A 16,844-nucleotide genomic window follows, 5' to 3' on the forward strand; every position below is an offset into this window, starting at 1 on the left:
GTGGCCAGCAGTGATGAGGAAACTCCATTGATAGAGAATGTCATCTTACTGATATGACCAGTAAACCAAATGGTGGTTTCTGGCCCGGCCATAGGGTGGAGGGTGGCACTTCTCACTGGGGCAGGACAAAAAAGAAGAGGAACAAGTTTAGGGGCCCAAGTGATAGGTTCAGTTTGGGGATGCAGAGTTTAGAACGGGGGATGCTGAGGACACAGATGGAAAGGTAACAGAGGGGGCCCAGGAGAGCCAAGTGGGGATGGAGAGGCAGGTGCCAGGCATCATCTGCGCTGTTGATGGAAAGGTCCCTGGGCGTAGGAAGGAGGGAGTATACGCAGTGAAGGCCCAGATGGAACCCTGGAAAACACCAGCATTTATGTGAGGGGGGCATGGGGCAGGTGCACCCAGGGGAACAATTACATAACAATTACAAAAACTTTTTACATGAAGTCCCCATATGACTTTACGGGGGTATAATCTGCATACTGCATAACCCATCTGTTGTAAGTTTGGGAATTTTTAGTAAATTTAAACACTTGTGCAAACAGCCCTGCCACTGTTTTAGGACACTGCCCTCTCCCCACAAGAAGGCCCCTTGGGGGACACCTGGGTGGCTCAGATGGTTAGGCATCTGCCTTCGGCTCAGGTCATGATCCCAGGGTCCTGGGATCAAGTCCCGCATCGGGCTCCCAGCTCAGCGGGGAGCCTGCTTCTCCCTCTGACCCTCTCCCCTCTGATGCTGTTTCTCTCTCACTTGCTCTCTAAAAAATAAATAAAATCTTTAAAAAAAAAAAAAAAGAAGGCTCCTTGGGTTCAACCGCAGTCCAATCTTCCTCTCACCCTGAGCCCCAGGAAACCCCTGCCAGGCTGTCTCCAAACTGTGCCTTTTCTAGAAATTTCTGACACGTGGAATGACACGACATCTAGTCTTTTGAATCAGGTGTCTTGTTGGGAATAATTCTCTTTTCGATGCATCCCTGTGGCTGCCTGTATCAGTCCTCTGTACCTTTCTACTGCTGAGTGCTGCTCCGTCGTGTGGATGAATGCGGCGTGTTTTATGCGAACACGCCCTCATCTCTCTAGAGGAAATACCTAAAAGCAGGGTTGCTGGATCACACGGTACAGGTGTGTTTTAACTTTTAAGAAACTGTGAAACTGTCTTCCAGGGTGGCTGAGCCATTTCACAGCCCCAGCGGAGTGTCTGAGGGTTCCAATTTCTCCACATCCTCACCGATATCTGTCACTGTGCACCTTTTGATTATCACCATTCTGGTAGGTATGAAGTGGGACCTCACTGTGGTTTTAATTTACATCTCCCTACAACCATGAGCATCTTTTCACGTGCTAATTAGCTACCTGCATTTCTTTGGTGAAGTGTATTCAAATCTTTTCCTCATTTTTAAAAACTGGGTTGTCTCCTTTGCACGGAGTTTCTGAAAGTTCTCTATATGCTCTGAATACAAGTCCCATATCATGTGTATACACACACACACACACACACATACATATGGTTTGTAAATACTTTCTTCTAGGCTGCAGCTCATCGGCGATTTCTCAGTCAGCTTTGCGGCGTCAGCGGGAAAGGTCAGCAGCACAGTGCCTGTCCTGCGTCCTCCTACCAGGGGCCCCGAGGGCTCGTGTGGAGGTGGCATGTTGAGGGGTGCAGAGTGTGCTGCCCTGGACTGAAATGCAACCAGCCCCACTGCTCCGACAGCTTGAGCACCTGCAAGGCGCTCCCCACCTCGGAGGGGTGGGAGGAAAAGGGAATCCGTTTAGCTGTCAGCAGCCAAATCTACTCTGCTGGCTGGGTCAGGGCGCTGCTGCCCACAGCTTGGAACACCGCCTGTATTTTCCTGTCTGTAGCCGACTCCACTGCCTGCAATGACAAGACCCGCCTGCAGGGGAGCAGCTCAGCAGCTCCTACATCTGGTCTAGAGACTAGAGACCAGAGATCCGCAACAATCCACTCCGGGTGTCAACCCGCATGATCTGAGTCATGACCCTGGTTCCTCACAGCCACCAGCTCAGTGTCCTGCCGTCTTCCTCCCCAAACTAAGCACTTACTTGAGCTCTGCTTAAAGCCGGTGGCAGAGTGGACGATGACATTCAGGAACCCGTACAGCCCTGGAGATTCATCATCTGTGCAAGAGAGCAAAGAGGTGAGCATCCATTCTCCTGAGAGAGGGAGGCGAGTGACAGGCTCTGCTTCAAAATCAACCCTCAAGGGGAGCACCATGTGACTGCCATTTGCTCAGCATGAGGCCAGGTGATGTCACGAGCCAGAAACATATCCATTGTAGCCTCTGTCTCAGGGACCTTAGGATCTGAGTTGGGTTTGCAACACGGCAGACTGGCGACTGAGGTGAAACATAATAAGGTTCCCAGGACAGGAAAGCGGAGGGGTGGCATGTGACATGGATGTTGTGCGTGTACATGCATGTGCACAAGCATATACCTGTGAGTGGGAATGAGTGGACGCAAGTGTGTGCACGAGTGAACGCAAAATGCAGCATGACCAAAGGTGTGGACAGGAAGCGCCTGGCTGGGAGGACAGGGCAGCGGGACCAGACCCAGAGCACAGAGGGTCTGAGATGTGTCGTGTGACCAGGAATAAAGTCACGGGTCTCCTCAACCATCCAGCAGCTGGAGATAGACCACCCGACCCATCCCATCCACTCCTGGGAGAGGCCGACAGGCCCTAAGCAGCACACGCATTCCTTCGAGAAACCCACGGTCCCAAAGACAGTCCTGACAGCAGAAAGGGACAGCAGCCCTTGGGAGGACAGCCCACCTTCTTTGTTGATGGTCAGTGGAATGCTGTGGACGGTCTGAAGTTTGACACACGAATTGGTCAGCATCTGCAGCTCCACGGACGTCAGGGAGAAGCTTTTGAAACCTGAGAGGGTAGAACCCAGTGCATCACAACCAGCCAGTGTGCATGGCTTCTCAGACTGCTGGGACACCCAGAGGGTGTTCTCTGATGTCCCTGCGCTGGACCTTCACCACACCCTGGTGATGAGCTGTGGTGGCCAGGAGGGGGCGACCTGTTCCCAAGAGAGGAGCTGGTAAGTGGCCAAGCAAGGCGTGGCCTTGGCCAAGGCTGGGCTCAGAGGGCAGGAGGAATTAGCCTAAGACTTGCAAACATAAGAGCTGGCCTGCACCTAAGCACAGCCACAAGGCAACTGGGAGAGGATGACCGGGAGTATCTTCCCACACAGACACCCAGCATATCCCTGCCCTGTGCCAATGAGGGCCCCTGTCTCCACCAGGTTAGGAAAAGGGGCTTATTTCTGTTGCAGCGCTGAGCAGGGAATAGACGCTGCCATGCTGCAAATGGTTGGGGTTCCCTGGTTATAAAAGCAAACCCAGGACATGAGCCGGGGCAGGGCAGCAGGCACCAGGAGTGCCTCATCCCCCAGGATGCAGGGGCACTGCAGGGGGAAATGGCTCAGCACAGGCAAGGATGATAAGCCCAGAGGGATGGAAGCTCAGGACAGGGCAGAGGCGTGTGGAGCTCCCAGCCCACCCGGGACACAGTGCTCAGCCTGGCTCTCTCTGCAGGCACTCTCGGAACAGTGCCACCCGCAGCACATCCGGGAACCTCTCAGCAAGGACGGCTCAGGAGTCCCGAACCATACAGCTGGGGTGCAGGGGAAGGACCCAAGCAGCTGCAGCCCCAGGACCTACGGCAGGGTCTGCCTTCCCATCCCTGAAGACTGCCAGACAGGCCCAGGGCCAGCTCTGAGCTCAGGAGGGGGAGAGAACTGCTAAGAGAGGGAAGCACCCAGGGAAGGGACCATCCCAGAGAGAGTGAGCACCCTATCCTAAGAGTGATCAAGTGCTGGCCCCTTGGACAGGGAGTGGGGCCAGCACACTGTGGCTGCCCAGGCGGGTCCAGCCAAGGGCCCCTTTGGCATCAGCACCTGCTAGAGGGTGAGGGAGGCCTGGGGGTGGGACAGGCAAGGACGCAGAGGGGCCACAGGGGGCAGGTAGGCATCAGAGTAGGGAGGTTCAGGAGGCAGGTGGGGAATTTAGGGAAGGCACTGGGGGAGAGGGAGAGTTCACAGGGAAGGTCAGAAAGCAGGTGGGGGTGATGTATACGGAATGCGGGGGAGGCCTAGGAAAGCGGGCACAGAGGGCAGAGCCCTAGCAGGAGCTCCTGTCCAATTTATTTTCTGAATCAGAGCTCACGTAGCATCTCACTTGAGTAAGAGCACCACTGCCCAGCCCCTTGGGAAGCAAGAAAAGGCTTGAAACCACAGGAGGAGATGAATATCCAGCCCTGAGGTTCCAAGTTTCTCCTTGCAGATGCCACTTACACTTCTTCTGCTGCTCTCGGATGTTCTCCCTCCACTCAGCACGCTCATAGTCAGAGGAGATCAGGAACGTGTAACTCTGGGGGGCGAGAAGGAGAATACACCCTGGTTACCTGCTCCTGCTCAGGCGCCGCTCCCTGCTGCTGTCCATACAGAGTCCGGCAGTGCACCCCTCCAAGACACAGGGACCTGGGTGCCAGAGGCTGGCTGGAGCCTGGTGGCTGAGTGTGCTCACAGCTTGGCTCGTGCTTCTGGCACTCTCCACCCTTCCTGCCAGCCGGGCTTCAGGCCCCAGCTCCTGTGGCCCGTGCAGCTCTTCCTCTGGCACCGGTCCCCTGCCCGGACTGCCTGGGCCACGGCACGGCATGTTGTGGCTTAGGGCCACAGAGAAGGTCACCAGGTGGGATCTGCAGAGGTGAGGGCCAATGCCACCCTGACCACCTGTGTCCAGCACACAAGCTCTGAGCGGTGACCCAGAGACGAGGCTCTCGCAAAGCCCCCAGCTGCCTCCCCCTAGGCTGCACGCTGACAGCTATGAGCGATGCCCAGAGAGGGAGAGGCCCGGGCTCCAGATGGCATTAGGAGTCAGACTCAGGAGAGGAGGTCCCCCCTCAGGCCCACAAGGTCCCCAGACAGAATCCCTGTCCTGAGGGCCAAGTCTGCACAAACCTGCAAACCCCCTGCCCTATTCAGACTTCCTGGAGACCCCACTACCTCCCGGCTGTGAGGGCTGAGCCAGCTGCCTGTCAATCTGGGGGCTTCGGCCCAAAGCACCAGGCAGAGGGACACACAGGTCTGGGGGAGCCATACCGAATGAGCCCCTCTCGGTGTGGGAACGCCCTCCAGAGGAAAAGGGCTGCTGTTGTACAGCCCACAAGGGAGCCAGGGAACCCAGCTGCCACGTGGCCGGGTGCTGGGTCTCGGCCACAGCACAGCGAGGTTCCAGCTAGATGGGAGCCGGGGGCCAGGAGGGTCTGCCTGGGCTAGCAGCGGGAGGCCCCGGCTGGCTGAGCGAGACCGCGGCGGGCGCTCACCTTGCCGTTGCGGTTGTGGACCCTGAAGGCCATGCTGGGGGACATGAGTAGGAGCAGCGACTCCTGCTCTGACAGCTTCTTCTTCAGCCTCTCGATGGCCTTGCTGCCCTTGTTTGCCCTCTGTGGGGAGAGGTCACACAGTCACGTTTCTATTCCGGGGGCCCAGTGCCACCCGGTCCCGTCCCCACTGCTCCCAGAGCCTTCCTTGGCCTACAGGGTTTGTGGTATGGTAGGCCAGCAGGTGGGGGAGGGGTGAGGAAGACCCCTGTCCTACTGAACCCACCTCAGCCAGGCATCCCTGAACCGAAGCTCAACCTTCTGGGGACCCACCTTGTCTGTGGCCACCGCATGGTGCCGGCTCTGGTTGGGGTAACCCTCTATGCGAATGCCTCATCCTCACCGTTCCCTCTCCAGAAACAATCAGGGGCCTGCCTGGGGCAGTCCAGAACACCTAGAGGGGCTGATCCCCCTATCTGGGACTCTCTCCGCATCGGTGCAGCTGGGCACCTCCCCCACCCCACACGCTGGATGGTTCCAAGCCTGACGGTGGGCCCGCAGGGGTCCCAGCACGTCCCCGAGGCCAGAAGGAGGTCGGATACCCAGACACCCGTGCTCGAGGGGTTGCTGCCGCTCCAGCTGCAGGGCCTACCCTTGCTCCTTCCCAACTGGTCTCACCTTCTCTCTCTGGATATCATTCTTGATCTGGGATATCTTGATCTTCATGGCATCCAGCTCCTCGTCCAGCACCAGAGGGATGCTGGGAGCCGCCTCCGACTCGTCCACCGTCTGGAAGCTGAGATCCGTGAGTGGGATGTACCACTTGCAGTCATACTGCTGGGTTTTGCTGGGTGAGGAAACAGCACGTTAACACGCGGACTGCTTTTCTTTGCTAATGTCACTGTTCTCAAGGGCCAAGAAAGCCGAAGTTTGAGGCTTGCATAGTTTATAAGACCTTCAATCCAGCTTGTGGTCCATGTGACAGGCTGGCATAAGGCCATCGGCCAACACTGGTGACCCAGCCCTGGTGACCCCTAGCAATGGGCACTTTGCATGTGTGACTTAGGCCTGATCCACCTTATCCTGGGTTGATGGTGGCGGCTCACGGGCTCCCTGAGGTGGGAGCACATCAGGGGCATCCATTGCCCTACAGGATAGGACTGCAGACGCCCCCCGAGCCGTAGAGTTTGAGGAGCTACAGATCTACCGGGGGTAATCCCCTGCCATGACAGAAGGGGAAACTGAGGCTGTCCTCCGAGATGACTGATTTAAAGCTCTCAGTACGGTAGCGGCAGAATGAGGGAAAGAGCGCAGTTCTGGTCTTTCTCAATATGACCTCTTTTTTCCATTCCAGCTGGTGCAACCTGGGTGGTCTGATCCCCGGGAGGAGGGGTGTGTTGGTGGGGCGGTTTGTAGCCTAGGCTGAGAATAATTTAGAAGCTCTCACCTGGTCTGGGGAGACAAAGTACAGGGATGGTCTAGTGATGCCCGCCCTGCTCCACTCCGTCACCTGCCTGTCTGCACCAGATCTTGCAGCTCCCTGACCTGTCACTTACTCTTCCTGGGTCATGACGGGACAGTCCCCCAGTAGTACCTCATAGGTAGGTTCCCCTTCCACTGTAGGAGATAACAGGCTGGTCACTGATCCTGACCTAGACTGTCCCCACCTTGTTAATGGTGGCCTTTCACCCTGAGCCTGGTATCGTGGCCGGCTGGAAACAATGTAACCTAAAGAAAGTGGCCTGGCCACATAGTTACCGAACTCTTTAGGCTCACTATACGAGAGAAAAAAAAAAAAAAAAAAAGCTAGGTTTCTTTCATCTATGAAACCAGTCCTGGCCGGCCCACGGGATGGGCGCCATGTGGGCACTCACCCTCCACTCTGCTTCTTGAGCTTGGTGCAGAGGAGCAGGTCGGTGAACAGGAAGACGTGGCGCAGCTTGCGGGCCCCCTCCACCAGCTCCACCATGAAGCTGTCCTTTAGCAGCTGCCGGTGCTGTGGGGTGGAGTGGGGGCTCGAGTTAGGGCAGCGGGCCAGCGGGGGGGCTGGGGGGGCTTGGGGAGCTTCACTGCCTTAGCCTCCCACTCTCAGACCCAGTCTCCAGCGCTCCCCCTGTCTCGGCGAACACACACTCTACGCTTTCCTCTTTGCAGCAAGTTTCCTTGGGTGCTTGGCCTGTGGAGGACAGTGAGTGGACAGGGTACCAGCTGTTGGCTTGGAGGCTGGGGAGGGGGACATCACAGCTATGTCAGTGGTCTGCAGGGAAAACGATGTGAGCAGGGTGTGAGCAGGGTGGTCCCTGCCTCTGTGGGGCAGCGAGTGGAGACCCAGAATGGGCAAGAGGCCAGCCACGGGAGGGACAGTCTCGCAGAAGGGCTATCATAGCAGAGGCCCACAGCGAGAAGAGCACGGGTGGGGCAGCCTGGTGAGCGGGGAGGAGGTGGGGGCCTGGAGCGCTCCAAGAAGGGGACAGCCTGACAGTCACGGGAGAGGCCGAGCTTACTTCTGAGGGCGGCAGGAGGCCGAGCAGGGGGCCCACAGCTGGGACCCCATGCCCTGGGTTTCCTAGGGTCAGTGCCCACTGATGGGCAGAAGCCCACATAGGATGCCTGGATACCTGCAGCCTGAGTCTGAGGGGACCTGCCCAGGGCCCACTGGGCCTAGCCCAGGCAGGAGGACAGGAGGCACTGGCCTGCCAGCAAGCCACGTGCCTCGGCACCTGCGTGCTTCATGGGACAGACAAGAACACTTCCACTGGCTCACAGCTCCAGGGGCTGCTGAATGGCACACCAAGGTAAGTTGGCAATTCATCCGGAAAAGAGCACCCAGCACCTCATGAGGGTCAACGCCATGCCGTGCCAAGGACTCAAAAACAGGATGAGAGGCTGACATGGCGAGCCTTCCCCATGCACATTCCAGGTATGCGGTGCGAGCACATGGCCTCATCATCGGATGTGATCCCCACAACACTCTGTGGGCAGGTCCTTATGCCCATTTCACAGATGAGAAATGGGAGCCTCGGAGAGGTTTACCACCTGTTCCAGACAGCACAGTGAGTGAGCAAGTGGAGACGCTTGGCGGTCTCTGTCTTGGGAACTCAAAAGCACACAGGAGAGAGACCAGATGCTTAGCAGGAACCCAGCCACCCTGGCTTCTGGGAAGGCCCTCTAGAGAGGGGGACTCCCCGCTCCTCACTGTGATGGCCAGGGAAGGGTCTGGAGGATCAGGTACATACATCGGAGTGGGCAAAGACCCAGAGCATCTCCCCAGCAGGAGGTATCCCCAACCCCCACCCCCACATATGCTTGGCAGGCCCACACCTGGCTCCACGGCCACCTATAGCCTCAGAGCCCTCTCGAGGAGCCTGGGCCTCCCTGAACTCTCCCAGACTCTCTGCAAGAGCTGGAGCCAGCAGAGCCACCCAGAAGCAAGTGTAGCCTGGGCTGGGCCCCAACACTCCCAGGTGCAAAAGCCACACGTCCCTGTCACATTCAGCTCGGCTCACAATGGCCAGCTGGCCCCTGGCTCCAGGGAACCAATGATTTAAACGGGAGAGCATTAAGTTTTGGAAAGGCTGGAGGACGGCCTGCGTGCCAAGGCCAAGACTCATGGTCACTCACCCTCTCCCTGCCTGCCGGGAGCAGACAGCCCACCTGGCACTGGAGCCCACAGGAAGCAAGAAAGTGTGTGCACCTGGAGAAATGTCCACACAGAGCTGGAGATCCTGGGGCAAAGCCTAGGGCAAACCTGACAGCTGGGTCCTGGTCAGGGAGCAGGTCTGCGAAGGCTCCTGGGACCCTGAAGTCCCAGAGGAATGAACGGACAGACGTCTCCGCAGCAGGGATATGACAGAGGGTCTTCCAGCCCAGGAGGCAGGGACCAAGGGACTCTCCGTGAGGGGACATGGATCTTCTCTCCATACAAAGGGGCTGAGCTTCTGGCCACCACCAGCAGGGGGCCCCCACGTCCAGCTCAGAAGTGGGCTCATCCCCTCTGCCAGCAGGTCAGAAATGCCCAGAATCCCAGCAGCGACCACCCTCTCCACCCCTCGGCTGGCCCATCCTCTCTCCCTGCAAGGTCCTGCTGCTCACACATTCAGCTGAAGCGCCGCATTCATCCTCCACAAGATTACTGAGTGTTACCCTGGTGCTTGGGGCAGCCCACACACCTGCCCTGCTGTGTGGAGGGGACACAAGGCTGACAGGGAGGAGCACACGGCCCCCCCTGGGGCTCAGACTGCAGCCCTGGGAGGCTCTGAGAGGCAGACTTTATTTTGATACTATGACGGTCGCCAGGCCCCTCCCCGTGAACTCTTGCCTATGCAAACCCTCATCTGAGAGAAGCCCCAAAGCCAAGGGTGCCCCAACACTTCCTAGCCAGCCCACTGCCCCCAAAGCATCCCAGTCCAAGCCCTGCTCTGTGCCACGCTCTGTCTCCAAGGGCCGTCCAGAGCATGTGAGTCGTGCGTGTCCCCTGCCAGACCCTTGCAGAGTGCGGGTGGTGGACAACAGTGGCTACGTTCAGAGTAAGGCTCTTTCACTGTGAGTTTTCCCTGTCACGTCACAGTTGCCCTCTCTCCGGAGGAAGCACTGGGCCTTGCTTCTGAACCCCAGGCCACCTTGGGGTCTTCCAGCATGCCGGAACAGAATAAAACCAGCAAATGGGTAGGAGGGGTCTCCCAGCCCTAGGAAAACAGGCCTCCAACTACACCACCAGCAAATCCACAAAGGCAGCCTGGACCCCAGCAGAGGGACGGAGTCAGGGGAGCGGCAGGGCAGTAGGCGAGGGCAGTGGGAGGGAGGGGGGGGGTGCAGGCATCACACTATTATTTCCCCAGGCCCAGGGGTAGTCCTGAGGCACAGACTCTTAAGGCTGGTGGTCCCACCCCGATGCACAGTCTAGGGGCTGTGTAGATGCTGGGTAGGGCCTGGGTAGATGCTTTCTGTTGCTCAGAGCCCAGCCCAAAGCCCCAGGTGAGGAGGGATCCTGCTGCTGAAACAGGCCCGTGAAGAAACAACAAATTCCTATTGGCACAGATACCATTTCAGGAAAGAGAAAGGCCAAGGACAGATGACCGGGGAGGAGGATGCTGCAGCCCAACAGCGAGTTTGTGAGGGGCTGCTCTGCCCGTTGACTGAGGCATCTGAAGGGCTGCCGGACCCCGCGGCCATCACTTGGGCCTCCTTCAGATCCCTGGCTTCTGCAGAGATGCCCTGCCAGCCCACATGGGACCAGTGTAGAGCCGGGAGGCCAATGCCTGCCCAGGAGACGTCCCTCTCGGAAATGCTCACCAGCCCAGTCCTCAGCACCAACATCCAGTGCGGCCCGCCGGTCAGGTCCTCCAGGGGACACAGGCTGGGCCACAGCTTGGCTGCACTGGTTCACGGCCCCATGGCATTGTGGGCTATGGTCTAAAGATGGCATGAAGTCGGGTGGCTGGAAAGGACTGTCCCTTTGCCTCAGCATCTTGTGCAAACACCCCTGGGTAGAGCTGCAGGAGAGACCCAGAACCCGCTGGACCCCGGGATAGGGTAGCACCATACTTCTCGAGGTCTAGGGGACAGTGACTCAGAAGAGCCAGCCCCTTGGGGCCACAGGAGTGTGTTTGTGCGAAAGAGAATCCATGCGTCTCTGTGTCTCTCTGTGTGTGTCCCCATGTAGGCAGGCATGTCTGTGTGTGTGTATCCCTGTCAGTGTATGGATCCTGATCTCTGTGTCCCCGTGTATGTGTCCCTGTGTGTCCCCTGCGTATATGTATCTCTGTGTTTCTGTGTCATGTGTGGGTCATGTTCCTGTGTTTCTGTATGTCGTTCTAGATGTTTCCATGTCCCTGTGTGTCCACGGGTATGTGTCCCATGTCCCTCTGTATGTACGTGTGTTTGTGTCCCTGCGCATATCGCAGTGTGTGCGTGTCTTTGTGCGTTGTGGGGTGGGGCAGTGATGGTACCCCTACCCCCACATCCCACGTGGGGAACACCTGCTTAGAAGGGACACCACCTGCCTCCTTGAAAAACTGGTAAGTTCACGCTGCCAGGGAGTGAGGTGACTGGAGCCGCTGTGACCCCCACTGCCTGCGGCCCACCCCCTCGCTTCTCTCTGCAGTGATAATGCTGGCTCAGCCACTTCGTTTCTCTGAGCCTCAGTTGCCTTAAAGATAAGATGTGATGCAAACACCTGCCTGGTGGCATTTTTTAGAGGATTAAATGCGCCCACATGGGGCTATCGGCTACCGTAAGCCAAGTCCTCTGCGGGTACAGGCCCTGTGTTGAGAGTCGCTCTGTCATTGGGCCTCTCACACTTCATGATGACTGGGGGGGTACCATCACCCCCATTTCTACAGACAAGGAAATGAGGCCAGTGAGGCTACATTATGTGCCCACAGTCTTCTGAAGAGGGGCGTCTCCTTCCCCAGGGGTTTTGCCCTAGGCTGGCTGGCCTCCTCCAGATGTCATCTGGGCAACACTGGCCCCAACCCCAGACAGAGCCCATCCAGGGAAGATGCATCTGGAAGAAGAGCACTGTTATGGATTGATATTTGTGTCCACCCCAAAATTCGTATGTTGAAGCCCTAACCCCTAATGTGACAGTATCCACAGGCAGGGCCTTTGTGGGTGATTAGATTTAGGTGAGCCTGCAAAGTTGGGATCCCATGATGGGACTGGTGCCCTTATAAGAAGAGGAAGACAGAGCTCTCTCCATGTGCGTGCTGTGAGGAAAAGCTGTAGGGGTACATGGTGAGAAGGTGGCCGTCTGTGAGCCAGGAAAGAGACTCTTACCAGATCCCAAGCATGCTGGCACCCTGACCTCGGGACCCTCAGAACTATGAGAAATGAAAGCCTCTTGTTCGAGCCCCCAGTTGATGGCACTTTGTTACAGCAGCTGAGCAGACTGAGACACACACACACAAAGAAGCCAGAGACCACGGTTCCATGGAGGGGGCGCTGGGAAGTTTCCTCAGGTACAGGAATCAGAGTTCAGTGATAAGCCAGTGGGGCCTGGCCAGGTGAGACCAAGAAGGGTTGCCAAGGAGGGCCCAGGCGGGGGCGGAGAGGAGAAGAAGGAAGATGGCCAAAGCTAGGACCAGTGAGGCATCAGTTGCTGGCTGAAGGTGCCTGGCTTGGCTCCAAGCATGGGCCAGATTCAGCACGTCTGGCCCTTGGAGGAGGCCGGCAGCCTGAGCACCCCAATTCCTATGTCCCCAGAGTGAGGTCTGAAATGAGGGTCGCTGGCTGCATGTGAGCGGCCCAGCTGACACTGCCCATCGGAGACACTGCCCATTGGAGTAGCCCCGGCTATGGGGTAACTCGGTGGGATCTGGAGGTTCAGCAGGTGGAAGGAGTATCCCCAGAGCAACACGCCCGTGGCCGAGTGTGTGCCGAGGGTCCCGCCTGACCCTCCTGCTCTCACACCTGTCCTAGGGCTCTCGGCTCCTTGCTACTTGGCCTCCCTGCGGAGCACACCTCCACTCCCTGATCCCTGAGAAAGCCTCGTGCATTGTAAGACAACTGATCGGGGGAATGAAGTCAGAGCATGACGTGGCCCGGAAGGGACAGGAGCCTGCTGGGTGGAGGGCAGGGTGAGCCCGGGAAGCACATGGCTGATGCACAGCAGGAATGTTCACTGAGCACCTGCTGGGTGCTGGGCTCTGTGCAGAGAGTGCTTCATGAAACATGTCACACTTGGCAGAACTGTTCCTGGTAGCAAGTTCAGCCCCACCACTTCTTGGAGAAGCAAAGGCTTGGAGTTAAGTAACACGCCCAAGTTCCTGGAAGAATCAGAACCTGGGTCCAGACAGGTCGAGAACCCAAGCTCCATCTGCAAGTGTTTATGAAGGGTTGAGAAAAGGCCTAGACGTGGAGCACTGGCCTTGCCCTCATGGGGCCCCCACGTCACAGACATCCTTTGAAACTGTGGACGGCACGGGGTCTAGGCTCAGCCCCATCCCACAGCTGAGCAAGCTGGTGCTCAGAGATGAGTGTTACTGCTGAGGTCACACGCGGTGTCTGGTGGCGCTGGGAACCCCAACCCTTCTGCTGTCTTCATGCCCACCCCCTTTCTGCAGCACCCCTTGTAAACTACCACAGGGTCTGGCGTTTCCAATTCTTTAATCCTCAAGCAAGAGGCCTCCCTTCTTCTCTGCCTGAGCCTCACCACCCCTTGGCCTTGGCCTGTACCGGCGACATTTCCCCAGCGGCTCCTGTTCGGCCTGTCCACCTGCCTTCTGTGAGGGCCACCTGGGAACCTGGGTAGAGAACGGCTCCAAGACAAGGCTGGCTCTTGGGAAACAAGACACCCACACGGGATCATCCCATTTGCCTCCCAGCCCGAGCTGGGGATGTCGGGCAGCACACGGTGTGGCGCTAAGAACAGACAGACGGGCAGCCGCCTGGGGAAATCAGCCAGCAGCATAAAGTTAATTCAGCGAAATGAAGGAGCACCCACCCACCAGCCCACAGGACCCAGGGCTGGGAAGAAAATGTGCCAGCAGGACCTCCTGGTCCTGACCAGCTCCTGGGAGGCCGAGGGTGTCCTCCTGGGAAGTGCCTGCTGCTCACAGCCCCTGGGGTGCCAGGGCCAGGATGCCGGCTGGTGAGAGCATCTGCCAGCCACAGTTCAGTGTCAGGGAGCCACCTGTAAAGCTGCCCAAAGTCCCGCTTCCTCAACCAAAGGGGCACATCTTCTCCTTATGACCACCTACGTCAGGGTAGCTCTTTATACAGGCACCAGGGAAGGGTGGACAATCCTACTGGTTCACAAGGGTGTGGGGGGAGTGCAGGAGGGGCTATCATAAATCATAACGCACCTGCGGTGCACACAGGTGCCAGGGCACACCTGGCCTCACATCCTGGCTTAGCTACTTAGTGGCTGTGTGACTATGGGCAAGTCATTTAACCTTTCTGAGCCGTAGTGTCCTCGCCTGGAAAATACCTCTAACCTCACAGAGTCATTACGGGAACTCAGAAGCCCATTTTCTTTCTCCCTTTAGAAGCCTGATATTCAATGTGATATGCCAAATTAGAGATAAGAACACAGGAAAAAAAACAGGTACTTCCAAATCTCAGACCCTCCCCAGCTGCAAATTCTAAAAGGAAGCAGCCTGCAGCTCCCCATCCCTCCCAGGACCTGCAGATTCTCTCCTGACTGGTGATGTAGAGGGTGCTTTCCCACCACCTCCAATATGCATGGTGCCCATGTGGGCAAATCATCACCCCTGCTCTTATACAGACCCTCAGAGGTCATGAGACCCTTTCTGTCTCACAACGACATGGTGGAGGGGCCACAGATCCTGAGACACTGTCCTCAGATGATGGATACTTGGCAAAGAAATAAGGGCTTCCCACATCAAAGCCACTGGTAAGTGGAGGGCAGGATTGAACCAGGTTGGGGGACCGCCCTTCTAGCATCCTTTCTACCACATTGGGGATTGTAGACTGGGTTGGGCAGCCTGAGGATACACCGAGGAGGATGCTCAGGCTGCAATCAGCTCAGAGTTTGAGCACCTGATTGATTAGTGATGCCTGCTCCTGGAATGGTGGGGGCGGGGAGCATGAGTGTGGGCACCTGTCTGTCATACTGGGCTGGCCACCACCCCCCTTCCCACGCATGGGATGGAGAGAAGGTGCATGCGAGTCAGACTCACAACCTCTTAGAAGGCATTAGCTTCTTTCTCCTCTTACAGCTGAGGTACCCGAGTGATCCCTCTCACTGAGCAGGGATCACTGAGGCCAACAGGGCCAGATGCTGGTGGGGGAGAGGGTGGGTGCAGATAAAAGCCCTCCTCTTCATGAAGCGGCCAGCCCCTACATACTCCCTGTTCGGTCGCCCCAAGACCCTGACCGTGGGTCAGCACGGAAAGAAGCCTATGATAACAGATGCGGGACAAGGGCTGGGCTGCCAACTCCCAGGTAACAACTGATTTTCCTCACTTCCCTAGGATAGCCGTCTCCAACGATCTGAGGAGCAAGAAGGTATTTCTCGCCAGGTATCTGACGGCAGGGTGGGGTTGCTGAGGGCAGACTCAGCACTGTATGAAAAGCTGAGAGGAAAAGGACTCACACATTCGCTTCCCAGGAGGGCAATGCCCTCACAAGAGAACAGTCGGCAGAGGAGAAAGAGCGGGTGTCCTAGTAGGGAAGGGTGAGCTGGGCACAAGAAGGAGTCTGGGCAGGAGCAAATCCTGCATCTGGTTAGGGAGGCCAAAGCTTTGCACTCCTTCAGAGTCCCTGAGCCGGGTGAGGGGCTGAACCGGGGGCAGGGTGCCGCTGCTGCTCCAGGAAAGGAGATCTGAGCCCCACCACTCCCAGGCTCCAGACACCGGACAGCTGGGTGTGGGGACCCTGGGAGGTGCCAGGGACCCACTCCTGGCTTCTCAAGCTCAGAGACTGCTTCTGTTTGCCCGCTGGCCGGACTCTAGCCACAAGTCGTGTGCTTTGGGTGTGCTGGCACCCAGCCAGGGTGGCCCTCGTTCCCACCCTGTCGTAAAAAGGGGGACCAGGTCCAGCGGGAAGGAGCAAGCACAGTCCAAGCCATGTGGTGGGTGAGTTCACGCCAATGTTGGCACTGGATCTCTATGTCGGCCTGGCTCCAGGGTCTGGGCCAGCCCGGAGCGTGGACTGGAGGGGACACCTCCCTCCCCTGTGGCCCTGGCCCACCAGGAGAAATCTGACCAAGCCCCTCGCTCATGGTCAAGCCTGATGAGATTCTGGGCACATGGGAGCTTTCTGCTCAGCACTCAGGTACCACTTCCCAAGAGGAGTAGGGAGGACAGATCTGAGGGGCCTGCCTGTCAGCCCAGGTGGAGGAAGAAAAGAAACCCCGACTGCGGGAGGCTGAGCCCTCAGTGCCGGGCATCTGGCACGTGAACCGGAAGAAAGAGGAGGAAGTGGCTTCCAGGGGCAGCTACCGTCAGGCTCACTGCCGGCCGTGTCCCGCCGGGGCCATAGAGCTCCCGTGCCTGCACAAGAGCCCAGCGGCAGCAGGTCAGCCTCCCTCGCCTTGGTGCTGCTCACACTGCTGCTGGACACCGGCCTTTCTGATTTACGCAACTCTGCTCTCTCACCAAGTGCTGCCCACCGGGATGGCACCGGCCCAGCGCCTCAATGGGCCCCTGCCAGCAGGGTCAGAGGCAGCAAGAGGCCACCGGGGCGGACGGGCTGGGTCATGCATTCTTAGTCCCTCTGTTCTCTACCCTCTTATCGATGATGAGCAGGGAGATAAAGGCCAGGGGTGGCTGTCAGTGAGGGAGGGAGGAGGAAGGAGGACCCAAGGAGAACCCAAGGAGAAGACAAGCAAGCCCACAAACTGCCCGTACCCCCCTCTTCCTCCTTTTTAAATCCTTAAATCTGGTCATATGGGTTTCCCACACTATCTGAAAGTTTGCTTTTGCCAAACATTAGTACTTGTTTCAGTAACCAAAATAGATCTGAAGAAGATTTTTCACTTTTACAAATGGTGAAGGCTTCTTAATTTTACACCATTTCAGCTTAAAAAAGATTTCAT

At 57.5% G+C, this 16,844-nt stretch overlaps 1 protein-coding gene across 1 annotated transcript in view; it reads right to left on the minus strand.

Annotated features, from left to right (window-relative positions):
- Window positions 1-16,844, minus strand: part of BCR (BCR activator of RhoGEF and GTPase) — a 121,882-nt gene that overhangs the window by 23,598 nt on the left and 81,440 nt on the right. The window contains exons 9-14 of the mRNA XM_034989260.1: window positions 7,219-7,340; window positions 6,023-6,191; window positions 5,348-5,467; window positions 4,317-4,392; window positions 2,789-2,893; window positions 2,062-2,136 (exon numbers count right to left, since the gene is read on the minus strand). Of these exons, the coding sequence (XP_034845151.1) occupies window positions 2,062-2,136; window positions 2,789-2,893; window positions 4,317-4,392; window positions 5,348-5,467; window positions 6,023-6,191; window positions 7,219-7,340 (667 nt within the window). The remainder of the gene's footprint in view (window positions 1-2,061; window positions 2,137-2,788; window positions 2,894-4,316; window positions 4,393-5,347; window positions 5,468-6,022; window positions 6,192-7,218; window positions 7,341-16,844) is intronic.

This window comes from Mirounga leonina, unplaced genomic scaffold (assembly GCF_011800145.1).
Source record: "Mirounga leonina isolate KUSES-001 unplaced genomic scaffold, KU_Mleo_1.0 Mir_481, whole genome shotgun sequence".
In the NCBI taxonomy this organism is placed as follows: domain Eukaryota; kingdom Metazoa; phylum Chordata; class Mammalia; order Carnivora; family Phocidae; genus Mirounga; species Mirounga leonina.